The 27,426-nt window shown below is 42.0% G+C and overlaps 1 protein-coding gene across 1 annotated transcript in view; it reads left to right on the top strand.

Annotated features, from left to right (window-relative positions):
- Positions 1-27,426, top strand: part of PCOLCE2 (procollagen C-endopeptidase enhancer 2) — a 72,784-nt gene that overhangs the window by 25,273 nt on the left and 20,085 nt on the right. Inside the window, exon 3 of the mRNA XM_082461285.1 lies at positions 20,759-21,014. Coding sequence (XP_082317411.1) covers positions 20,759-21,014 — 256 coding nt within the window. The remainder of the gene's footprint in view (positions 1-20,758; positions 21,015-27,426) is intronic.

Below are 27,426 nucleotides of genomic sequence, written 5' to 3'. Positions count from 1 at the left end.
TTGTTGTATTTTCTCCATTCCATTTCCAAGATTTTGGAACATCTTCACTATCATTACTCTGAATTCTTTTTCAGGTAGACTGCCTATTTCCTCTTCATTTGTTTGGTCTGGTGGGTTTTTACCTTGCTCCTTCATCTGCTGTGTATTTCTCTGTCTTCTCATTTTGCTTAACTTACTGTGTTTGGGGTCTCCTTTTCATAGGCTGCAGGTTCGTCATTCCTATTGTTTTTGGTGTCTGCCCCCAGTGGGTAAGGTTGGTTCAGCGGGTTGTGTAGGCTTCCTGGTGGAGGGAACTCATGCCTGTGTTCTGATGGATGAGGCTGGATCTTGTCTTTCTGGTGGGCAGGACTGCGTCTGGTGGTGTGTTTTGGGGTGTCTGTGAACTTATTATGATTTTAGGCAGCCTCTCTGCTAATGGGTGGGGTTGTGTTCCTGTCTTGCTTGTTGTTTGACATAGGGTGTCCAGAACTGTAGCTTGCTCGTCATTGAGTGGAACTGGGTCTTAGCGTTGAGACGGAGCTCTCTGAGAGGGCTTTCACCGTTTGATATTACATGGGGCTAGGAGGTCTCTGGTGGACCAATTTCCTGAACTCGGCTCTCCCACCTCAGAGGCTCAGGCCTGACACGCGGTTGGAGCACCAAGACTCTGTCAGCCACACGGCATTGGAACCCATATTGAATCTCTAGTCCAGGGTCTTTTGGAGTGAAAATGTGATGAGCTCTGGAGCAGCACCAATACACCACTGAGGTGCACACCATAGATAAACCTTAGATGATCATCAATCTTTCTAATTTTAGTTATTCTAGAGGATGTAATGTCTTATTGTGATTTTCGTTTGCATTTCCCTGATGACTAATGAGGTTGAAAGCTTTTCATGTGCATATTGGTCTTTCCTTATGAAATGCCTGTTCAAGTCTTGTGCCCATGTTTCTTATTGGATTATATGTATTTTATCATTAAGTTATAGGAGTTCTCTGTTTATTCTGAATATAAGTTATTTGTTAGATATACGTATTGCAAATATTTTCTTACCATCTGTGGTTTATCTACTCATTTGATGAGTTTCTTTGGATGCCCAGAAATTAAAAAATTTTTGAAGTCCATTTTTCAGTTTTTACCCTTGTAGTTAGTGCTTTCTTGCTACCCAGGGTTGTAAAGATACTCTTCTATGTTTTCTTCTAGAAGCTTGTAGGTTTAGCTTTTGCACTTGTGTCTATGATCCATTTCAAATTAATTTGTGTATGGTGTGAGGTGGAAGTCAAGCTTCATATTTTTCTGTGTGGGTTTCCAGTTTTTCCAACATCTTTTGTAGAAATTGTTGTGGATTGAGAAATTAAAGTGAGAAACCAGTGTTCTTAACCAATGCATTCTTTGAAGGATACTGTTGTCAACTCACAGTTCTTTTGTGTAGAATAACTTCATCAAACAAACTTGTTAGGGGTGCCTTGTCCCTCCCTCTTGGCGTGAAATCAATGTGCAAAACCAGATTTTGCAGTGTGACTCAGATGCTCATCTTTATTACAAGTTAAGTTTTGATGCTTTTCTTTCTATTTGTAATTTGAAAGCGTTTTAGGGTTGACAATTTAAAAAGAAAAAAAAACAATGGGCAAAAGATTTGAATGGACATTTCACCAAAGAAGATATATGAATGGCCAATAAGCACATGAAGAGATGTTCAGCATCATTAGTCATTAGGGAAATGCAGCCCCAAACCACGATGAGATACCGCTTCACCTCCACTAGGATGACTATCATCAAAAAACAGAATAATAACAAGTGTTGTTGAAGATGTGGAAAAATTGTAACTTTTGTACACTGATGGTAAGAATGTAAAATAGTGCAGCCACTTTAGAAAACAGATTCTTTTAAAGTTAGACATTTACTATATGATCCAGCAATTGCACTCTCAGGTGCAAGAAAAATGAGAACACACATCCACATAAAATTTTGCACAAATATGTTCATAAAAGCATTGTTAACAATAGCCAAAAATTAAATACATCTCAAATATCCATCAACCAATGATATGTGTTATGTCATACAGTGGACTATTACTTACCCATAAAAAGGAATGAAGTACTAATTCATGCTACAACATGGATGAACTTCAAACACGCTATGCTAAGTGAGAGAAGCCAGATGCAGAAGACCACATGTTATATAATTCCATTGATATGAAATATCTGGGAAAAGCAAATCTATAGAGATTAGTGGTTGTCTGAGACTGGGCATGAGAATGAGGAATGACTGAATGGACTTGAAGAGTGATGGAAATGTTCAAAAATTGGATTGTGAGGGAGTTTCCTGGTGGTCCAGTGGTTAGAATTTGGCGCTTTCACTGCCGTGGCCCAGGTTCAATCCCTGGTCTGGGAACTGAGATCCCGCAAGCCATGTGGCACGGCCAAAAATTTTTTTTAAATTAAAAAGTAAAAAAAAGATTTATAAAAAAAAAGATTTATATTTTAAAAAATTGGATTGTGATGATGGCTGCCCAACTGTAAAAATTTACTAAAAATCATTGAAATGTACACTTAAAATGAATGAGTTGTATGGTTTGTAAGTTTTACCTCAATGAAGTTTTGTGTTTTTTTTAAGTGTTTTAGGATTGGGACATTTTGGCCTGAATGGGGTCTGAGATATCAAGGAAACACCAAGACCCTACCTGACACTTGTGGCCAAGTGGGGAATGGTACAAGCAGAACTGCCGTGTCCAGCATTATAGGACTTTGGTTTTAAGAATCACTTTCTTGGACTTCTCTGGCGGTCCAGTGGTTAGGACTCCATGCTTCCACTTCAGGGGGCGCGGGTTTCATCCCTGGTCAGGGAACTAAGATCCAGCATGCCGCACAGCAAAAAAAAGAATCATTTTCTTGAATTGAAAACCCACAAGATAACACCTCCCCTCAACATCAGCCCACACTCTAGGGCAGCCAGGGGCTTTGAGGAAAGGGTGCTTGGTGAAACTTGGGTCTTCTCATTTTATGAATAAGCCCAAGGTTTGCAGTTGAAGAAACAAGAACAGACAGGGGACAGCATGGAGGTGGAGGAGAACACCATGCCAGGCCACGTTTGAACGTAATGACCCCTGCCCTGCCGTGACTTTTCAAGCCATCTGTGCCAGTTACAAGCAGTCTGAACTAGTGAGTTTATTCTGAGCCTCTCTCCAATTTTGTTCTTCCCATCCACGAGTGTCTTCTTTTTATGATTTTTCCTAAATGTGTTGTCACAGAACATTTAATTTAAATGTCACACCATGTGAGCAGGAGGGTTCAGTGCCTTTTCTCCTGCTGACTAAACTCTCCTTTGGGAATCCTGAGGTTTTTCTTAAATAGCACGTTAGTTTATCCATTTTTCTTTTGTTTTTAATTTCATTTATGTTTTTTGAAAAGTCTCCTTGCGGGGTGGGGATCTGAGGGGAGGAGAATTTATAAGCAGAGTTAGCTAGGTTGTTGGTCTTGGGAAGACAGTTGTGGAAATAATGGAGGTGCCGCCTTTGTTTACGCTGCTCACCGCCATCCCCAGGATGTGCCCTTTGGGTTGTGGCTTCTGGCATCTCTGAGCCCCACACACACCCTCTTTCTCTCTTACCCTCTCCTTATGGCTCCGCATTTGGGAGACATCTGGCTACAGTAAGAGTCATCTCTGGCCTCAGATTGTGTTTTCTCTTGTAAAAGTTTTCCACATCCTCTTTCCTGACAGAACTACACCTTTTTTTTTTCTTAAATTGGAGTATAGCTGCCTTACACTGCTATGTCAGTTTCTGCTGTACAGCAAAGTGAATCAGCTGTACCTATACATATAACCCCTCTTTTTTGGATTTCCTTCCCATTTGGGTCACCACAGAGCACTGAGTAGAGATCCCTGTGCTATACAGTAGTTTCTCATTAGTTATCTATTTTATACATAGTATCCATAGTGTGTATAGGTCAATCTCAATCTCCCAATTCATCCCACCCCCTTTCCCCCTTGGTATCCATACATTTGTTCTCTATGTCTAGAACTACACCTTTTAAACTCGTTCCCCTCCCTCCACCCATCGTTCCAGCTGCCTTTTGATACTGAAACATATACCTCTAATATCTTAAACTTGCCAAAAGCAAACTTATTACATCCTCTGTCCCTCCACCCTGCTTTCCTCTAAAACAAAACAGCACAAAACCTTTCTCTCCTTCTCACTGTCCTTCTGATGTGGATGGTGCCTGCGGGATTGAAGCCTCGAGGTCATCTTTAGTGAAACTTCTCCTCCCTGCCATCCTCCCTCTCGTCCCCACCACCTCAAGTGAACCCAGCTTTCCGCTGCAGATGCTCACTGTGAAATTAAAACAACAACAAAATGTCACTTTTGCCTACCAGACTGACATGTCTTGACAGCATCTGTGTAGTTGAGGGTGTGAAACATAGGACTGTGAATTAATTCAGCTTTTCTTGGGTCTATTCTGTAATCATCTAAAATGCCCATACTCCTTGACTTAGCAAATCCATTTCTAGGAATTCATCCTACAGAAATATTCCCTTAAACACAAGAAGCCTTATATTATTGTGATTATAATAGCATTATTTATAGTAATGAAAAATTAGAAACACACTAATTTTATTAGAAATTATTAGAAACATATAAAAGCAGAAGAATATGTGATTGTTTCTGTAAATTATGGTACAGGCATACATTAGAATAAAGCCATTAAAAATGGTAACGTAGCTGTCTTTTAGTTCTTTTAAGTCCTCCATAGCAGGGGTCCCCAACCCCTGGGCCACGGACAGGTACCGGTCCGCGGCCTGTTAGGAACTGGCCACACAGCAGGAGGTGAGCGGCGGGAAGGCGAGTGAAGCTACATCTGCGGCTCCCCATCGCTCGCATTACCACCTGAACCATCCCCCCACACCCCGTCTGTGGAATAATTGTCTTCCACGAAACCGGTCCCTGGTGCCAAAAAGATTGGGGACCACTACTCCGTAGCATCTAGCATAATTCTTGGTATTTGATAAGTGCTTAATAGAATCTGGCTTTCCTTTTTTAAATGTACTCTTGTACATAATTTTATAATGTTATACCTAACATACTCTTACAAGTAACCTAAGACTGTAGTGTCATATCATTCTTATTACTTCTTAATAAAAATCACCTTAGTGACCTCTGGTTAAGCATGGTAGATTAAACACACGTGTTTATATGTGCCCCCTCTCAAGATCCCACCAAGATTACAGTAAGGAAATTTAAAAATTTAAACCCACAAAGACAAAGGGAACTGGAATGGTACTAACAGTACATGAGAGATACCAACAAAATTTTGGAGGATAAGAAAGCAGATGGTCAATGGTAACTGAATTAGCAAAGGAGAGAGAATGAAATGGTGTCTTTCAGAGGGGAGGGGGCGCTGCCACCGAGGAGCAAGCTGACTTGTGCCACGGAATCCCTGCCACGGAATTGGAGGCACCAGGTTTCCTGGAAGGCAGCGGAGCAGGGGAGGTTAAAAATTGGAGTTATGGTTTTTTTTTAATTTTTATTTATTTATTTTTATTTTTGGCTGTGTTGGGTCTTCGTTTCTGTGTGAGGGCTTTCTCTAGTTGCGGCAAGTGGGGGCCACTCTTCATCGCGGTGCACGGGCCTCTCATTATCGCGGCCTCTCCTGTTGCGGAGCGCAGGCTCAGTAGTTGTGGCTTACGGGCCCAGTTGCTCCGCGACATGTGGGATCTTCCCAGACCACGGCCCGAACCCGTGTCCCCTGCATTGGCAGGCAGACTCCCAACCACTGCGCTACCAGGGAAGCCCTGGAGTTATGTTTGAAAGCCTTTTAAGAGCAGTAAACCTCCCAGGTTCCCTCCCCCACTCCCAGCAGCAGGGGGGCTGCCTCCCTTCCCTGTCGCCCTCCATCATGGCAGGGCTTCTCCTCTGGGAACCAGAGAGGTTCCGGACTTGGGAACTGCAGATCCAGCAGAAGGGGCCAGGCTGTTGGGGAGGTCCTCCCAATCCCCTTTCCTTCTGCTTCTCTCATGAAAGCTGCAGCAAAGTCTTTACCCCTCGGACAAGACATTGAAGGATCTCAGCGAAAATGAACAGCCCCAAGGGAAGGACCTCCAGACACTGACTTTTGGGAGACCCCGGGAAAAAGCCAGTCTGTCCCCGGTCACGCTGTGGTGACTAGCCCTGCCACGGATCTTCCCATCTGCCTCGCCTCAGTCGAGGGTTCCTAGACATTTGAGGAAAGCCTCTTACCTGAAAGAGTGGAGCCCAAACAGACAGAAACCAAAAAACTCCAAGGAAACAGAGACAATGCAGAGGGCAGAAGAAAATTTCGAAATGAATATTGTTCTCCTCAGAGAGATCAAAAAGGATATTGTTCATGTGAAATAAAAGCAGGATGCTTAAAAAAAAAAAGTAAGTTAAGCACTCTTGGAAATTAATAATTTGGTAGAAATGAAAAATTAATTTCAATTAATTTTTAAATTGATAGAAGGGCTGGAAGATAAACTTGAAGAAGACACTCAGAAAGCAGAATATTAGAGAGAAAAGGTTAGAAAATTAGAGGATCCAGGAAGCCCCATCTGACTAGGGAGAGTTCTAGAAAAAAAGAACAGAGAATACGAAGGGGAGGGAATTATCAAAGAAATAATACTCAGCACAATGAATGAAAAAGATAAACACCAAGACATGTATTTGTTAAACTTAGACGAGAAAATCCTGCAAGCTTCTGGAGGAGGCGGAAATCACGTAGAAAGGGAAAGGAACATTAGTTTATTGGAAGCTAGAAGTCAGTGGAACAATGCCTTTAAAATTCTAATGAAAATTATTTTTAAGCTACAATTCTATACCCTGCCAAACTGTCAGACAAATGTGAGCACAGAATTAAGGCGTTATTTTTTTTGTTTCTTATTTGTTTGTTTTGGGGTTTGTTTTTTTTTTTTGGCCACACCATGCGGCTTGTGGAATTTTAGTTCCTTGACCAGGGATCGAACCCAGGCCCTTGGCAGTGAGAGCGCTGAACCCTAACCATTGGACCGCCAGGGAATACCCAAGGCGTTTTTAGAAATGGAAGATCTGAAACTCTTTATCTCTGTATACCCTTTGTAAGAAAACTGCAAGAGGATGCGCTCCAGAAAAATGAAGGAATAAAGCAAGCAAGAAAGAAGACATAGGAGCCCCATGGGGATTTCCTGAGTTAATGGCTAAGCAAAATCCCAGCCTAACAGCTGTGCAGCAGGACTTGAGAGTAACCAGACCAGACCGGAGAGATAGAGGGCAGGAGGGTGGAAGGCTCCAGAATCGATACTTCAAAGAGGAAAATGGAACTGATAAAACACCCGTGGCTGACCATTACTGAGAGGGGTTTTAGTGACAGGCACGTGGAAAACAAAGGAAGCTTAAAGAACAAAGCAATAAATTAGCCCTAAGAAAAACAAAAAATTGTGCAAGAAATGTAACAGCTTAGTTCAGTAGTGAATAATAATTATGTGGTCGTAGTACTGGAAATCCTAAATATTGATTTAACCAGAATTTTCATGGGGGAAGAGGGGAAATAGTAGTAGGTAAAGAGATAAAGATTTAAAAGGATAAATCAAGAAATAGAAGCACAGGGGCTTCCCTGGTGGCGCAGTGGTTGAGAGTCTGCCTGCCAATGCAGGGGACACGGGTTCGAGCCCTGGTCTGGGAAGATCCCACATGCCTCATAGCGACTAAGCCCGTGAGCCACAATTGCTGAGCCTGTGCGTCTGGAGCCTGTGCTCCGCAACAAGAGGGGCCGCGATAGTGAGGCCGCGCACCACGATGAAGAGTGGCCCCCGCTTGCCGCAACTGGAGAAAGCCCTTGCACATGGGCTTGCACACAGCCATAGATAAAAAAAAAAAAAGAAATAGAAGCACAAGCATTTTATTAAGGAGCAAGTAGGTAAATGCCAGATAAAACAGTCGAAAGAGTTAAATTGGTTATCCCTGAGGAATCAGGGATGGGAAGAGGGGCAGGGCTGTTATTTTCCATTAAAGCCTTGTAGTGCTATTTTAAGTTATAAACTATGGACATGATTTTTTTGGGTAAAAGAATTAGGTTTAAAAACAATTTGAGTTCTTTCTTGTAACAACCTAATGTGGCCACATGAACGCTGTTTCTTACTCCTTCAAGAGAACATTGGATGCTCACATTTGCATCTGTTCTGCTTGAAATGTGTTTATTACCTTCCTGTGACTTCTCTTATCCCAGAAGGGAAAGGCTTTCTCTTTCATTCCTAGTAAAATAGTAGAATTTTGTGTTCCTGGGCCATTACAGATTTTTCAGATGATATCACAGATTACAAAAGGATTTTCTTGAAAATATCATTTCAGATTATTTTCTTAGGTCATCTCATAGAAATCAACGCTATCCTATAAAAACTTTCAGAAAAATTACACCCACGTGTCATTAAGGAGAAAACACGGGTTCTGTATGACCCAAAGGCCCCTGGCTAGCAAAAAAACAACCCTGGCTTCTATGTCTGTTACCCTTAAGCCTAGCTGTCAGACGACACAGACCAGTGGCTTAGGGTAGGGTTGCTTTTTCTCCATGAATCTCCACCACTCATGTTTATCCCATTCTGGATTAACTCATGCTGACAGCTTCTGGAGAATTGAAAATATATCCTAAAATGACTTAAGTGCTTTGTTCTATTTTTTGAAGGTGTGAAGAAATTGGCTAGATTTAATTCTATGACTTATCTGTAGTCTTTTATCATGAAACACAGCTAAGAAAAAACAATGACTATCCTTTCTTTAAAAAAGTTATAATCCATCATATGCAGATTGAGAGATTATAGCAAACCAGACTGCTTGGGATGGGTGTTGCTTTTACAGTCTTTCTCTCTCACATGTCGTAATGGAGCCCTAACTTGATCCAGGGAGGCACTGCCAGGTTCTGTGTCACAGGGACCCTCGCAGTTTATGTTTTCTCCACCTGGATATGTGTCACTGTGCCGGCTGCTATTATTTAACGAATACTTGCTGATCTGCAGAACAAATAATCAAATGGCATAGAAAGTCCCCAAACTGTTTGCAGATCTGAGACTAAAATGAAGATAGAAAACTCTTCCCCATCTCTGTCCTCACCTTCCCTGCATTTTTTTGATGCCTGGACTCCAGCTGCCTGTGGGTTCAGACTCAGATGAATCAGGATAGAGCAGTCCTGCCCCTGAAAGGTTCACAGTCTGCCTGGAGACAGAGCACACACCCCAGACCCTGTGGGCCCCTGTGGGCCCCGTAGATGCTGAGGGATCTACCAAAAGAGAGGCGAGAACAGTAGAACAGTGGGCTCTGGGAGCGGAAAGAGGGAAGATAACATCCCCCTGAGTGTGGACATTGGTCAAGCAGTGGGAGGCTGGTGGGTTCCTAGAGGAGGTGCATTTGGCCCAGACTTTGAAATCGGGGTGGCAGTCGATAGACTGAGATGGGGAGAGAAGATTCCAGGCAGGGGATACGCACGTGATCTCATAGAGATGGGAACGGAAAGGGGCTGGCTGTTTTCGGGGATGGGGAGATTCGAGCCCAAGATACAAAGGGCTGGGTGAAGATGAGACCAGAATGTCAGAGGGGTGGGCCTCACACAGCATTAGTGTAAGGAGTTTGGACTTCATTCTGCAGGTAACAGGAAGCCATGCTCTCATCCTTTTATCCATTCAGCAGCTCTTCATTTAGTCAACCTATGGTTTTAACTGGGGCAGCTTCAAATTTTAGAGGAGCGACCCAGATACCCTGCGGCCAGGATAGCCAGGCGTCCTCATTTGTTCTGGACAGTTCCGATGTGTACCTGTCATTCAGGGCATCTCATGTGATTTACCATTTGTCATGGATTTTTTATTGTTTTAAAAGAAATATTACTCCTGAGAGTTGCTTTAAAATAATGCAAGCTGGGTCTGGTAGAGCTTCCCTTTGTGCTTCCATCTTCTGCCGTGGTCTTGTCTAGAAGGGCATCGTACACTTATGCAGTAGGCAGAGTTCTCTCTTCAGCACGTGGTTGAATGTGGAAGACAACCAGTGCAAACTTGTCTCTTTTTTTCCCAGCACAGCTAAGACCTTTCAAGGACAACATTCAAGACACCCACTAATCACGTGCAATAGCTTGGGCTTTAGCCACTAGGTTCAGCCACTCCTTCCAGTCTTGGGTGGTAGAGGGATGAGTGTTTGATGCTTCTGGTCCCAGAAGCCAGGTGGCACCAGTGCTGTGGCGGCTGCTGTGACCAGTGAGACACACGAAGCCACCAGGCTACCAGTTGGCTGGTTCAATGGACAACGTGGGAAGTATAGGTTCATTGTACGTGAAATATATGCTGGGGAAAGGAGGCTGAGCTGTCCTGCTGTAAGACAGTCTGAGTGCTCTTGCTACAGTGGTTTCATTATTTATGGCTTGGTATAAATCTACAGCTCTTTATTTTATAAATCAATATTTTATTGTATGGTAGTGCTTTTTTATTTTATTGTTGGGTAATGCTTTTTTATTTTGCAGTAAAGTCTTTCAAGAACAAATAGCTAAAAAGACAGCTCACATGTAGTGAAAAATTAAGCAGTGAATTTCCAGTTCTCAGGAAAAGTGATAACGAATGCATAACTTGCCCAGAGGATGTGTCACCACTTACATCCACGGTAGGGTCCTAGTGATACCATGAGCCACAGGAAAAATAGAAGAGGCACATCTGTGAAAAGATGTGAGCAGTATGGAGGTTCCTTAAAAAACTAAAAATAGAGCTACCATATGATCCTGCAATCCCACTCCTGGGCATATATCCGGAGAAAACCATAATTTGAAAAGATGCACACACCCCAATGTTCATTGCAGCACTATTGACAATAGCCAAGCCATGGAAGCAACCTAAATGTCCATCCACAGAGGAATGGATAAAGAAGATGTGGTACATGTATACAATGGGATAATACTCAGCCATAAAAAGGATGATATATAGCCATTTGCAGCGACGTGGATGGACCTAGAGATTATCCTAAGTGAAGTAAGTCAGACAGAGAAAGGCAAATACCGTATGATATCACTTATATGTGGAATCTTAAAAAAAAACGATACAAATGAACTTATAAACAAAACAGAAATAGATCCACAGACACAGAAAACAAACTAATGGTCACCAAAGGGGAAGGGGGAGAGGGATAAATTAGGAGTTTGGGATAACATACACACACTACTATATATAAAATAGGTAAACAACAAGAACCTACTGTATAGCACAGGGAACTGTAGTCAATATTTTGTAATAACTTATAGTGGAAAAGAATCTGAAAAAGAATATATATATATATGTATAACAGAATCACTTTGCTGTACACCTGAAACTAACACAACATTGTAAATCAGTTATACTTCAATAAAAAAGTAAAAATAAATAAAATTACTTCATTTAGAGTTTTAAAAAAAAGGAATACTCTACATCTTTAAAAATTTCTATATATGTTATTTATATATATTTTTTTTAACATCTTTATTGGAGTATAATTGCTTTACAATGGTGTGTTAGTTTCTGCTTTGTAACAAAGTGAATCAGCTATACAGAATAGTCTACATTTAAACCTGACTTTTTCTCCTCCCCCAGGCAAAACCTAAATGAGTAGCTTTTTGCCCAATTGCCTGTCTCCCCATCCTGGCTGGACTTCCCTCAGTGTTCCTGTTGCCCTGGGTGCTGCTTTGTTGTGCCTTCACATTTTTCCCATCTGCATTTTCCCGTGGCAGACTTGAGTGGCCCTGCCGGAGCCACCTTGTCCTCTCTGGTTTTTCCATCTTCACCCTCAGGCTTAGGATGCATGACCAGCTTCTTGTTCATTTCACAACCAGGTCTTCCATCAGAAGACCCATTTCTTTTCCCATCTCGAGCAGTACCCATGACTGCTGACTGTCTTCTCACCTTCGCTGCCCAGCCACAGATAAAGGCTTCAGGGGTCACGACGGTGGTGCCAGAGGAGCCAGTTAGACTTTGCAGGAGCCACTGAATTTACAGCACGTACCTCGGTGATGCCTCTGAATTCACTCTTTTCTGACTGCTTCAAATCGTCTGTCACCTCCCCTGCTATTCACACAGCCTGAGACCGTGTCCACTTTTTGGTGGCCATATTACAATGTTGATTCATATGGAACTTATAGGCACCAAAAAACAACAAAGATATCTCCACAGTTGCCTGTCACTGAGCTGCTGGGTCAGAACAACTGGCACGTGTCACTATGCATGTGTCAATCAGGATAATTAACCCAAAGGGTAAAGCTGTACCAAACAACCCCCCAAATCTCAATGGCCTGACACAACAAACGGTTATTTCTTTTATACATTTATTCATTTTATTTATTTATTTTTGGGTGTGTTGGGTCTTCGTTGCTGCACACAGGCTTCCTCTAGTTGCGGCGAGCAGGGGCTACTCTTCATTGCTGTGCACGGGCTCTGGTGCGTGGGCTTTGGTAGTTGTGACACACGGGCTCAGTAGTTGTAGTTCTTGAGCTCTAGAGCCCAGGCTCAGTAGTTACGGCACACAGGCTTAGTTGCTCTGCGGCACGTGGGATCTTCCCGGACCAGGGCTCGAACCCGTGTCCCCTGCATTGGCAGGCAGGTTCTTAACCACTGCACCACCAGGGAAGCCCCAAACGGTTATTTCTTTCTCTTTTTTTTTCTTTATTTTATTCAGGTATAGTTGATTTACAATGTTGTGTTAATTTCTGCTGTACAGCAAAATGATTCAGTTATACATATACATTCTCTTTCATATTCTTTTCCATTATGGTTTATCACAGGCTATTGAATATAGTTCCCTGTGCTATACAGGAGGACCTTGTTGTTTATCCATCCTGTATATACTAGTTTGCATCTGCTAACCCCAAACTCTCAATCCATCGTTCCCCCACCCCACCTCCCCCTTGGCAACCACAAGTCTGTTCTCTATGTTTGTGAGTCTGAACGAATGGTCATTTCTTGCTCATGCCACAGTCCAGTGCAGTTGGATGGCTGTCCCGGGCAGCTCTCCTTTGAGCATTAGCTCCTGTGTGGCTCTGCCATCTCCTAGAACCTTCCTGTTTCCTCCGTTGAGTCCCCTCCTTAGAGCAAAAAGAGAACTCCGAAAGGATTGTGCAGAGGACTTTTATGGCTCGGCCTGGACGTGGATACCTCACTTCACCTGCATCCCACTGACCAGGACCCAGGCACCTGGCCCCAACCTAAGTGCAGTGCAGGCTGGAGCATGTCACCTTCCTGTGTGCCTGGGGAAAGGAACCGAGATCAGCGAGCATCTCCTCAGCTTCTGCCACGGTCAGGCCATGGGAAACACAGTCGGGTAGAAGTCAGGACACCTGGGCTCTGCCGCTGACTTGCTGGGTGGCTGTAAGTCATCATAACCACTCTGAACTGTTTCTTCCTTTTCAGAAGGGTGCCACTACTGCCTGCCTCGTACCTGTTAGTTAGTTTACATTGTTATGTAAACTTATGTGCTAGTAATAGGAGTTGTGGTCTGCACTGCTTTTTTAAAATTAAGATTATAAGGATTCCAGTCATTTATTCAATAACTACTTTTTTTTTTTTTTGGCCGTGCCACACGGCATGCGGGATCCTAGCTCCCCGACCAGGGATTGAACCCACGTCCCCTGCAGTGGGAGCGCGGCGTCTTAACCACTGGACCGCTGGGGAAGGCCCTCAATAACTACTTTTTGAACTCCTGTAATAACTAAGTCTTGAACTAGCTGTGGGCAACCTCTGATCTCTGGATGGTACATTCTGGTGAAGAGACAGATGATAAATAATCTGTAAAGAAATAACACGGTTATATGGTCAACATGATCTAAAGCAACTGAAGGGCTCGGGAGAGACCCCTCTGGAAAGGTGACACTTGAGCTGAGAGTTAAATATGAGATAGGTAGAGGCAGACTTGGGACTATCAGGGAGGAGAGTGTGCCGAGCAGAGGGGCCAGACTGTGCAAAGGCCCTGAGGTGGAGAACCAGCTTGGAGGGTTCCTTGAACAGCCAGATTGTTGCATGACAAGGAAAGATGAGGTCGGAGAGATAGTCAGGGGCCATATCATACAGGACCTTAAACCTCTCATTGCTTCAGTTTCCTTACCTGTAAATTGTAAAACTGGGCTAATATCAACTTCATAGGGTTGCTGTAATTAAGTGGAATAATATGTGGAAAGGGCTTGGAAAAATACCGGCACCTTTTATACACTACTTAAGTGTGTGATTATAGGTACAGTGAGGATTTTATTCCTGCCACGCTGCGAAAGCTTTGGACAGTTTTCAGCAGAGGAGTGTAACCTCATCTCCACTGGTTCTCGTGGGCTGGGCTTGAGGTAGTTGGGGATTTCCACCCTCCTTCCAGACGTAAGGGTGTAAAGGGGTTTTTTTTGGTAAAAACCCTAACCAGAAAAAATTTTTTTTTTTCAAAACATCACATGTTATTTCCATGAATCAAAATGTATGTTTTATTTTCCAAATGTTTATAAGATTCCATCTTTAAAAAGAGGGGTATTTAAATAGACACAGACGGGGCTTCCCTGGTGGCGCAGTGGTTGAGAATCTGCCTGCCAATGCAGGGGACACGGGTTCGAGTCCTGGTCTGGGAAGATCCCACATGCTGCGGAGTAGCTAAGCCTGTGAGCCACAATTACTGAGCTTGCGCGTCTGGAGCCTGTGCTCCGCAACAAGAGAGGCCGCGATAGTGAGAGGCCCGCACACCGTGATGAAGAGTGGCCCCCGCTTGCCACAACTAGAGAAAACCCTCGCACAGAAACGAAAACCCAACACAGCCATAAATAAATAAATAAATAAATTTAAATAGACACAGACGATGGGAATTCCCTGGTGGTCCAGTGGTTAGGATGCCTCACTTCCATTGCTGGGGCCACAGGTTCAATCCCTAGTCGGGGAACGAAGATCCAAGCAACATGGCACTGCCAATAAATAAATAAATAAATAAATAGAAGAGACACATGAATAAGATCTTGAAGTTTCTGATTGATCCCCCTCTTGAAGCCTAGCCAAATATTTGTGCGTAATTTGTACATACATTTCTCTGGATTACATTTGGAGATGTAAGTGAGTTGACACAGAGCTGCCGTGCCTCTTGAACTTGCTGTAAATAAAAATGTGGCCTGCATTTTAGAACACGCTTTCCGAAAGGTCTGTTTGTGGAAGAAGAAAATCTAAGAAGATTAAAACGAGGACTTTTTAAAAAAATCAGACAGGCTGCAGCAACAGATCTTTTTGCTCAAATTAGTAAATGATGCGTTGGGGGAAGAAAAGATACAGACACAAAGGAGCGTTCCCACTTCTACCGAAATCTATTCCTCCACACCAAAGAAGCTGGCTTCTATTTGCATTTGCTCATAGTATCCTGAAAATGCAAATGACCAGCTCAGAATGCAATTCCCCATTCATTCTCTGGCAGCAAGCCTGGCGTTGGCATCCAGCGACTTGGCGTACTTGCCTCTGACCATAAGGACACCCCAGGGGCCGTGGGGTGAGCTGAGGTCACTGCTGCAGTGCTGGGCTTTGGCCCACACAGGACTCGGCTACTGGTAGGGAAAATCACAAGCCCAGAATTATTTTTCTACAGGCAGATAATGAATCCCTTGGTCAATAGAATCTCAAGAACTCAGTAGCCTTGTCTAATTTGCTACCCCAAAAAAGTATCTTACTTGAGTTTCTGCATTAAGTGTTAGCATTTACGGGAGATTTGAGATATAAAGTTTCCCCAAAGATATGTGTCTTCTTTTTTTGGTAAAGAAAGACAGAAAGGAGAGGGGCCTTCTGGAGTTTTGTTGCTTGGTGGGATATGAGATTAAAACCCAAGAGGCAGAGCCACCCAGAAGGTGCCTCGTCCAGGATTTGTGCAAAGAGGCCGGTGTCCATTTAGCTCTTGATGGATTCATTCATTTAATAAATCTTTATGGTGCACCTCTACTTGGGGCCACGTGCTGTCCAGAAGATGGGGATGCAACAGTGAACAAGGCAGGGGGGATCCTTACCTTCTAGAGCTCCATCTTTCAGGGAAAACGGACACAAAAACATAACTATGTATTTTGCATGGATACATATACACGTATATAAAAGTATTTTGCATGGCGCAGAAGAAAACTCACTAAATTTGTGACAGTGGCTGCTTCTGAGAAAGGAGGGAGAATGAGGCTATGAATGAGGACAAAGGAAAACTCATTTTATCTGAAATTATGTATTTACTTTTTAAAGGAGACTTTAAAAAATGTGTTGACAGAATGTTAACAATAATCAATTCTGGCTGGTTGGTACCCAGGTGTGTGTTATATTACCCTCTGTTTCTTTCTATATTTTTTTATATCCCTAACAAAGAAAAATCAAGGGTACAGGCCGTAGATTCTTCAAGTGGAAGGTCATCTTCAGAGAATATGCTTTCCAAAGTCCTTTAGAATGAGAATCCAGGAACTCTTAGCAAAGTTCACCTCACAGAGCATCAGACAATCTTGGTTCCTTATATAAATATGAAGAACAGCTTTTGTGTTACAGCGAAAGGGTTTGATGCAGTGTGCATCTCACTTGCAGTAGAATTTCTCTTTGGCCTTCAGTGTGAGATGGCATTCGTCTGTGGTTCCAATAGACCCACAATGGGTACAGATCTCCCCCTGAAACCTTCCTTCCAAAGAGTTTTTGTCAGGGTTGTTGGGTTTTGTGTTCAAAGTTATACGATGTAACCCATTTTCTGCTGCTGATATATTTGTGTCTCATTCTCAGAGAAATTTCCACTTTTCATTGCATCGAGACCAAATAAAGAATGTTGGAGAAGGAAAGATTTATCCCATTGGGAATGAGTATCCAAGGCTTGGATTCCATTTCAACAGCCTGACCACAGTCACCCAATTTTCTCAGTGTCAGAGAACTGAGAAATTACCAATGAAACAAGACTGTGATGCCCCATGTCCCTCCTTGTTGCAGTCATCCAAAGACTCCAGGACAGTCTCCCTCCTTTCTTGTAAACTTTAGCCCCTGGCTCATGGTCACTGTCTTCAGCACCTTCCTTGTCATCATTCGCAGGAATTTCAATATCTACGTGGATGATCCCTTTGGGTCTTTAGCCTCCTCTCCTCCATCGCTCCTCAGCCACCCACTTCCATTGTCGTTGTCCTTGCCTCTACCATGATCTAGGTTGTTACTGCCCTCACCCTACTGAGTCCTGATTTCTATGCTTATAACCCAACTTGGATTCCATGGTCCACCATTATGGTCATTCTCCTGCCTACATCCTCTCCCCCACCATAGTCCTCACTTGGCAAACACCCCTCCACCTCCCAACCTCCCCACCCAGCACTGCTTAAATCCAGCTCCAGCCGCTCTGCACCTCCACCCAGGGAGCTGAACGTGGCTGGGGAGAAAAAGAACGCAACCATGAAGAGAGGACTCACTTTTTTTTCCTTTTTAATGAAGTATAGTTGATGTACATGTTACAGGAGTACAACATAGTGATTCACAATTTTTAAAGGTTACACTCCATTTATAGTTATTATAAATTATTAGCTATATTCCCTGTGTTGTACACTCTATCCTTGTGGCTTGTTTATTTTGCACATAATAGTTTGTACCTCTTACTCCCCTACCCCTATCTTGCCCTTCCTCCCTGCCCTCTCTGCACTGTGGTGTACTCTCTATATCTGTGAGCCTGTTTCATTTTATTCACTACTTTGTTGTATTTTTTAGATTCCGCATGTAAGTGATATCATACAGTATTTGTCTTTCTCTGTCTGACTTACTTCACTTTGCCTAATACCCTCCAAGTCCATCCGTGTTGTTGCAAATGGCAACATTTCATTCTTTTTCATGGCTGAGTAGTATTCCACTGTATTTATATATACCACATCTTCTTTATCCATTCATCTGTTGATGGACACTTAGGTTGCTTCCATATCTTGGCAATTGTAAATAATGCTGTTAAGAACATTGGGGTGCATGTATCTTTGAATTAGTGTTTAGTTTTTTCGGATATATACCCAGGAGTGGAATTGCTGGGTCATACAGTAGAAAGGCCTCACTTTTAATTCATTTGCTTCAAGTGGACCCTCAGCACTCACGGCAGCCCTACTACATTTCCCTCATCCATTTACAGACCTACTCTTCTTTTCTCAAACTCCCAGTAGCTCCTCTCACATCCACTCTTGCTGCTGATGACCTTGTTTCCTATTTCACTGAGAAAAGCAAAGCAATCAGAAGAAAAGTTTCACATGCCATCACAACCTTGTGTACTAACCTACCTGCATCTGCCTTCCTTCCTCTCACTGGGCCGACCATCCGTGCTGCTATCTCAGGCTGCCCCCTCCATCGCTGTCTCAGATCAAATCTCCCCTGGCCTGCTCAACGACATTTCTCCAGCAATCCTCCCTCTCTTTTACTTCAGTTTTGCCCTCTCTACAGAATTATTCCCACTGGCCTGCAAGCATGCCTTAATACAGCCCATTTAAGAATCCTGTCTGGTCCTCATATCCCCTTCCAGCTACAGATACCCTCCTATTACTCTGTTCATCTTTCCAGCTAAATTCCTTGAAAAGCTTGTCTACATTCATTATCACTAATTCCTCTCACTCCATTTTCTCTCGATCCTTCTCTTAGCAGGCTTTGTCCCTACTGCTGCACCAAAACAGCTGTGTCTGAGTCACCGGTGACCTCTGGTTGCTAACCCCAGTGGTCATTTCTCAGTCCTCATCTTCCTGACTCAGCAGCAGCACTTGACTCAGCCAATCAGTCTTTCCTCCTTGATCCACTCTTCTCATCAGGGTTCTGAGCACCACATCCTTCTGGTTGCCTCCTACTTAACTGACTCAGCCTCTGTGGTGGTTTGACCTCATCTTGGAGACCCAGTGACATTGGAATGCTCCAGGGCTCCATCCTGAGACCTCTTCCCTTTTTCATCTACACTCACTCTGTGGGTGGATGAGTCTCATAGCTTTGAATTGCCCTCCATAGAGTTTATCGATACATTTATAAAAATAGTCATTATTCATACAAGGAGAGTCCTAACTAATTCAGTTCAAAATGTTTTTCCTGGCCGGGAATGTTTCAGTGATTTCATAGAAAGCTTGCTTATACTCAGGGTTACAAACGTGGCATCACATTTTGATCATTTTCTGATCATGGGATAAATAGAGATTGTATGCAACAAAGCAGAACATAAAACCAAGGCATTCTACAACAGCTATCACTGTGAGCATGCTTAAAAATTTAATTGCATTTTTTGCTATCAGCTTCTTAGACTGTGGCTTTAGAGCTTCTGATATTCACACTTAAGATAAGCTTCGAGCAATTAGAATGCAACCATGTCAAAGCCAAAATATCCCTCTTCTTGTGACTACTCTGTTACAGCTTCTACATTGGGCGTGTATGTGTTTGACAAAAAAGGCAAACAACACTGAAACACTTCTTATTATAGGAAAAAAAAATTCATGGCATTTACCAGCATGGGGAAGCCATATTTATATGAAAGCATCTGTTGATCTTTGAGTCTGAGATAGTTAACTAAGATGAAGCAATCAGTGTTGCTTGTGTTTTTTTTTTTTCTTTAATCACTGACCTTTGTCATCTGTATGTTTTTTTTTTTTTTTTTTTAAATATATTTATTTATTTATTTATGGCTGTGTTGGGTCTTCGTTTCCGTGCAAGGGCTTTCTCTAGTTGCGGCAAGCGGGGGCCACTCCTCATCACGGTGCGCTAGCCTCTCACTGTCGCAGCCTCTCTTGCTGCGGAGCACAGGCTCCAGACGCGCAGGCTCAGTTAGTTGTGGCTCACGGGCCCAGTCGCTCCGCGGCATGTGGGATCTTCCCAGACCAGGGCTCGAACCCGTGTTGCCTACATTGGCAGGCAGATTCTCAACCACTGCGCCACCAGGGAAGCCCATCTGTATGCTTTTACAGAATGAAATTCTTATTCTATTGAGTATGAAACAAAGCTGATCAAGACTTTAAACAGCTTGGATGAAGAAATTAAAATAGTGTGAACTGGGAAATAAATGGGGCTTCTGTAAGAATCCTGACAAATGCTTTTGTAGCCTATTTTCTCTACCTATTCAGGGAACAAGGAGGGAGGAGGAGATTATGGTGAAGAAAGTCTTATGAGGAAGTGAAATCACATCTTTTTCATCAGTGTATTGTGTTTCAAGGCTTCCTGTTATACAAAGTTTTCACCTGGAAAACAAGTAAAAACTCAGCGACTTTGAAAAGAGATGATTCAACAATTACTCAATTAATATAATCAGTGTAGATAGTTGATCGGGATTCTTCAGGACCCAAAGTGGATTATCTGTAAATTAACTGCACAATTGCCAAATCACCCCTTCAGTTTGAACTTCATAGAAACATTCTGTATATTGAGATCGTCCTATTGTATTATTTGTGAAAAATGGCATTTCAAATGTTGCTTTGCCAAGCACTATCTCTGAGTGCCATGGTGCTTTAAAATATGCAAATGTGTGCTAAGGTCCAATCAGGACTGGTATTCTTTGTCAGCAATGACTTATCAATTAATAAGACTGATCCAATATTTTGCAGCTTTATTGAGACAAACTCCCTAGGAATAAGCTCCTGTACCCTAGAGAACTGTGGAATTTGTCAAAAGAGAACAAATGCTAATCTTTTACTAGGAATGCATTATGGTAGAAAATCTTTTCTGGCCTAGTTCAGAGTTGAGGGAAGAAAAAGCATCATTTTGGGTATTAAACTTTTATCTGCTCATTTTAGTAATTGGCTAGATGTGAAGATTTCAGATGTTTTCATGACACGGTTTTCCACTTGGCCCTTTTCTTGGCAGGTCCCCGAGGGAAAAGTAGTAGTTCTTAATTTCCGATTCATAGACCTGGAGAGTGACAACCTGTGTCGCTATGACTTTGTGGACGTGTACAACGGCCACTCCAATGGCCAGCGCATCGGGCGCTTCTGCGGCACGTTCCGGCCCGGAGCTCTTGTGTCCAGTGGCAACAAGATGATGGTGCAGATGATTTCCGATGCCAACACAGCTGGGAATGGCTTCATGGCCATGTTCTCTGCCGCTGAACCAAATGAAAGAGGTATCGTTTCCACATAACAGCAATAATAAGGGCTCACGGTTGTTGAATGCCTCCTGTGTGTCAGGCACTGTTCTAGGCACTTTATATGGATTTACTCATTTAATCTAAAGTTTAAGAGCAATTCTTCTCAAACAGAGAGCTAATAAATACCACCAAACCATAAAGAGACCATTAAAAAATCAGTCTTGGGACTTCCTTGGTGGTCTTGTGGTTAAGGCTTCGCCTTCCAATGCAGGCGGTGCAGGTTCGATCCCTGGTCGGGGAGCTAAGATCCCACATGTCTTGCGGCCAAAAAACCAAAACATAAAACAGATGCAGTGTTGTAACAAATTTCATAAAGACTTTAAAAATGGTCCACATCAAAAAAAAATCTTAAAAAAAAAAATCAGTCTTGCCAAGGGGGAGGGAGGGTGGGGGAGGGATGGACAGGGAGTTTGGGATTAGCAGATGCAAACTATTACATACAGAATGGATAAACAACAAGGTCCTACTGTATAGCACAGGGAACTATATTCAATATTCTGAGATAAACCATTTAAAAAATCAGTCTTTTTTAAAGCCCATATATATTCTTATAAAAATTCAAATGTAGAAATTCATGGAGTAAAAATGTGAAGCCTGCATACAGAAATACACATGCAGCTATAGAAACATTTCACCCCATTGTAGTCCCCTCTTAGAAATAGCCGTGGCTGGTAGTTCCCATACCATCTATGTGCACTTACTTATATGTATGAACTGTTGCAATAGCTTTTAAAATATATAAGTGGTATCATACATTCATTTTGTTTCACAACTTTTTCTTTACACTTCATAGTATGAGTTGGGATCATTTCGTGTCAGTACATGTGCGCTCCCAAGGGTAGAAACCTCTACCCTTGGAAGACAACCACAGTGGTCAAGATCTGTTAAACTTACAGCCTTCCGCCTGCAGGCACTCCTAATCTTTTCTTGCCTTGGGCTATAGTGCAACATCGCTGGTTTGAGAGAGCAGCCAGACCCTTTGGGAGGAAATCCCAAAGAAGAATTGAGGCACAAAAAATTTAGGTATAATCCAGCTAAATCTTTGGCTAATGGCTAAACTCTGCATATGTGAGGGAGAACTCAGTCGGCCTGGCACAAAAGCATCACCTGGAGGATGAAAAAAACAGAGATTACAACTGCCGCCCACTGCCAGGGCAACAGACTTTGAGCTTGGGTCTAGCTAAGTTGAATGCCTGCTAGAACAAAAGTCACTTTTTATAGGAACACAACAGAATCCAGAGACTTTATAATGTATCATTCATAATGTCCAGTATCCAATCATGTGATGAAACCAGAAAAGTGTGTCCATATTCAAGAAAAAAAGCAGTCAATAAAAACTGACCCCAGAATAACCCAGAAGTTACAGTTAGCAGACAAGCACTTTAAAGCAGCTATTATAAATGTTTAAGGATTTAAAGGGAAATATATGTGTAAAAAATAAACAGATTGAGAATCTCAGAAAAGAAACTATATAAAAAAAGAAAATGGTAATACTAGAGCTGAAAGATATAGAATATGTAATTTTTTTAATTTACCTGATGGGCTTACAAGCAGATTGGAGGTGGTAGAAGAAAAAGGCAGTGGATTTGAATAGAAATGATCCAAACTGAAGAACCAGGAGGAAAAAGATGAAAGAAAGAGAGCCTCGGAGACCAGTGAGACAATGTCAAGTGGTCTAACACGTGTGTAATTTGTGTCCCAAAAGAAAAAGAGAGTGATAATAATGCAGAAAAAGTACCTCAAGAAATGATGGCTTGAGGCCACCCAAATTTAGTGAAGAACATCAATTTATAGAGCCAAGAAGATCAACAAATCCAAATTAAGATAAATAAAAATGAAGCCACACCTAGGCACATCATAATTAAATTATAGAAATCGAAAGATAAAGAGAAAATCTTAAAATCAATTAGATAAAACCCAAATTACGTACAGAAGAACAATGGTATAAAGGATGGCTTTCTTTTAATCAGAAACAATGGAGGCCAGAAGGCAGTGGAACAGCATTTTTAAAGTGCTGGAATAAAAGTATCAATCCAGAATTCTACAGCTAGTCTTCAAAAATGAAAGTAAGTCAGAAAGAGAAAAACAAATACTGTATGCTAACACATTTATGTGGAATCTAAAAAAAAAAAAAAAATGGTTCTGAAGAACCTAGGGGCAGGACAGGTAAAAAGACGCAGACGTAGAGAATGGACTTGAGGACACGGGGAGGGGGAAGGGGAAGCTGGGACGAAGTGAGAGAGTAGCACTGACATATATACACTACCAAATGTGAAATAGATAGCTAGTGGGAAGCAGCCGCATAGCACAGGGAGATCAGCTCTGTGCTTTGTGACCACCTAGAGGGGTGGGATAGGGAGGGTGGGAGGGAGACGCAAGAGGGAGGAGATATGGGGATATATGTATATGTATAGCTGATTCACTTTGTTATAAAGCAGAAACTAACGCACCATTGTAAAGTAATTATACTCCAATAAAGATGTTTAAAAAAATGGAATAATAGTAACGGTAAAAAAAAAAAATGGAAATGAAATAAAGACATTTTCAGATAAACACCTGCATCACAAGAAATATTTAAGGAAGTTTCTCAAGTTGAAGGGAAGTGGCCCCACAGGGTAACCCAAAGGTAATGGAAGGATTGAAGGCCACTGGAAATGGTAAATATAGAAGGCTATATTTTATTTTATTCTCTAATTTCTTTACATGTGTCATTCAAAACAAAACAAAAAACTTTACCACTCTATTGTGGCAAGCGTACTGTATGACATAATATATATGACAACAATAGAACAAAGGATGGAGGAGCAAATGGAAATATACAGTACCTGAAGAAATACACTGTTAACTCTAAATAAGCTGTCCTTGGAGAACCCATTAAAAACACACATATTTTAGCTAAAAGGCAAAAGATTAAAATAGAATGCCAGAATTATTGAACAGCCCAAAGAAGGCAGGAAAGGAAGAACAGATGGAACAAGAGAAAGGTGTGACAAATAGAACAAAATAGTAATTGGCACACTCAATCCAAACATGTCAATAAATACATTAAAGGTAGAGGATTAAATACTCTAATTAGAAGACAGTAATTATTAGAATGGGTTAAAAAGCAGAGCCCAACCATAATTGTCTAAAAGAAAGCACTTGAAATACAAAGACAAAATAGGTTCAACATAAAAGGATGGAAAAATATGTACCATGCAAACTTCATTAAAATCAAAACTAATGCTTATAAAAGGCAATGTTACAAAGATGGATAGGCAACCTACAGAATAGGAGAAAATATTTGCAAAACGACCTCATAAAGGATTTTTATTCAAAATATATAAAGAACTCAACAGTACAAAGATAAAGATCCCCATAAATATAAAAATGGGCAAATACTTGAACAGATACTTTCCGGAAGAAGGTATATGAATGACTCATAAGTACATGAAAAACTGTTCAGTGTCCTTAGTTAACAGGGAAATGCAAATTAAAACCACAGTGAGATACCATTACATACCAACCGGGTTGGCTAAAAAAACTGACCGCACTAAATGGTGGCAAGGTTGTGATGCAACCAAAGTGCTCATCCCTTGAGAGGTAAAAAATGCTACAACCGCTTGGGGAAGAAATTTTGGTAGTTTCTTATGAAGTTAAACATCTACATCTACTCTTGGCCCAGCAATTGCATTCCTGGGTATTTATACAAGAGAAATGAAAATACATGTCCCTAAAGAGATTTATACAAAAATGTTCATAGCAGCGTTATTCACAGAAGCCCAGACTGGAAGCAAGCCAAATGAATATCATCAGGAGAATAGGTGAACAAACTCTGGTTTCCACACCCCAGAATACTACTTAGCAATGTCAGGGAACAAACTACTAATACACACAGCAACATGAATGTATCTCAGAAATTGTACTAAGCAAGAGAAGTCAGACACAGAAGAGGACACACCGTATAATTCCAGGTATATGAAGCTCTAGAATTAAACTAATCTAAGGTGAAAGTTTTTAGAAAAATGGTGTGAGGAGCCAGCAGATTGACTGACAAGGGATACAGGAATTTTGTGGGAAATGATTCTATTATCATCATAGGAGTGTGGCTCACACGGGCAGATCCATTTTTCAAATTTTTACAGCTAAGACTTGTGCATTTCAGAGTATTGAATTTACCTCTCCCAAACCTGTAAAATAATAGTAATAATAATAATAATGCAGGTGGTGAGCATTGGGTAGTGATATTGATAGAATAGTAAAATGATGATAATTGTTGAAATTGGATGATGAATACATAGAGATTCATCATATTGTTCTGTTTACTTTGTATATGCTTGAAATTTTCCATGAATTAAAAGTTACAGATGGACTTCCCTGGTGGTGCAGTGGTTAAGAATCCGCCTGCCAATGCAGGGGACACGGGTTCAAGCCCTGGTCCAGGAAGATCCCACATGCCGCGGAGCAACTAAGACTGTGCGCCACAACTACTGAGCCTGAGCTCTAAAGCCTGTGAGCCACAACTACTAAGCCCACGTGCCACAACTACTGAAGCCCTCATGCCTAGAGCCTGTGCTCCGCAACAAGAGAAGCCACCGCAGTGAGAAGCCTGCGCACCGCAACGAAGAGTAGCCCCTGCTCACCGCAACTAGAGAAAAGCCCTCGCGCAGCAACGAAGACCCAACACAGCCAAAAATAAAGAAATATATATATATTTTTTAAAGTTACAGAAATTACTCCAGGCTCAATTTTTATAACATATTGTCTTAAATTTAGAGACTTCTTTTGAGAATGATTAGGTTCTGTGTCACAGAAATATTTTTATTAAAGTATATTAATTCCTTTCAGTGTTTCTTTGTTAAGTCCAAGTAAAATTAAATGTAAAACTTGTATTAAAATGTCTTTCTAAAATTATTTCTGTGAACCTTTTTGTGTTGGGTTGACCAAAAAGTTCATTCGGGTTTTTCCATAAGATGTTAACAGGAAAAACCCAAACGAACTTTTTGGCCAACCCAACACATACGCATAGAGATTGGTCTGAAACGATGTGTGTCACATGTTCATTGTGGTTAGTGGGATTTGAGGTAATCTTACCCCGAATTTAATTTTAATTTTTTTTCCCCCACCAATGAAGAAACAGCTTTACTAGGAGTCTAGGCGTATTTGGGAAACCCAGTTCAGTCCCAGAGAAGTGAGGCTAATATCGGCACAGGGCAGGAATCTAGCACTGCAGAATTTTCTCTTGAAGACCAAGTGTGAAACTAAACCTCCATCTTAATATCCTAACCATCAGAAATGCTGCTGAGTTTAGCTGTGGTGAAACTTCTGGAAGCTCCTAGCGAAATAATGAGACTTGTGCATAAAGGGAGAACCTCCAGCACTGCTGAGTCTGAGCTCTACCTGAGGTTATGGGTCTGGGGTGGGAGGAATAGAGGAAAAGGTAGGGGATGGTCTCATCCCCACACAAGGCCATCTCAGTGTGCAGGTGAGGGAGGAACCGTGGGTTTGGGGACCGAGGGCAGCAGAGGGACACTGGCTGAAGAAGCACAGTCCCTGCCATAACGCACAGGGCCTGTGCTGTCTGGCTTGAGGGCACCTCCAGCAGGTCCCGGCAACACCCGGTGGCACCCCTTCCTGAGGCCCCTGGGAGAGAGCCTTCTTGGTTCTGTTCTGAGTTCATCAGAGCAGAACTGCCCATGCCTGGCAGCAAGTCCAGGGTCATGGTCAGCTGCGCGGGACGGAGCGGCCCCCCTGTGACACTTGTACCTGTTAGTCCAGGAGGCTTTTCTGGAGCAGTCACTTTCTCAGACCAAGAGGGAGCTTGCCCGGCACAGGCCCAATCTAGAGATCACTCCCACCTTCTTTAATGCTTTTCTGTATTGCTGAAAATTTATAAACATGTATAGTTTTTACAAACAAAATTATTCTTAAAAAATGGTGAAAGATGTATAGTATAAAAAGTTTTCTAGGAACGAGAGTTGTCTATAACAGCTAATTCAGATTTTGTCCATGGACACGGACAAAAATATTATTAGTAAATAATACCCCTGGCTTGAGAGTTCTAATGAGCCTGCATGATTTCTGAATGAGTGCATGCCCAAATGTTTTGTCTCATCCAAAAAAATGGGCAAAAGGAAGGAAGCTATGGCCCTGATTTCACTCCTTCTCTCTCGTATGCTAATATGATATGTCAGGTAACCTAGAGATCATTGTGTGTGTGTGTGTGTGTGTGTGTGTGTGTGTGTGTGTGTGTGTGTGTTAGGGAGCAGGGTGGGTTTAGAGGAGACTAACCATTTTTTTAAGAGCAAATTTAAAGCCATCTGCCATTGTCTTTATTATGCTATCAATATTCCAAATTCCTAATTTCCCCATGGTTGCATTGCCGTAAACTTGGATTTTCTTTTTTCAT

Source organism: Balaenoptera physalus (genome assembly GCF_965194825.1).
Source record: "Balaenoptera physalus genome assembly, chromosome: 4".
In the NCBI taxonomy this organism is placed as follows: domain Eukaryota; kingdom Metazoa; phylum Chordata; class Mammalia; order Artiodactyla; family Balaenopteridae; genus Balaenoptera; species Balaenoptera physalus.
This window is presented reverse-complemented; position numbering and strand designations above follow the sequence as displayed.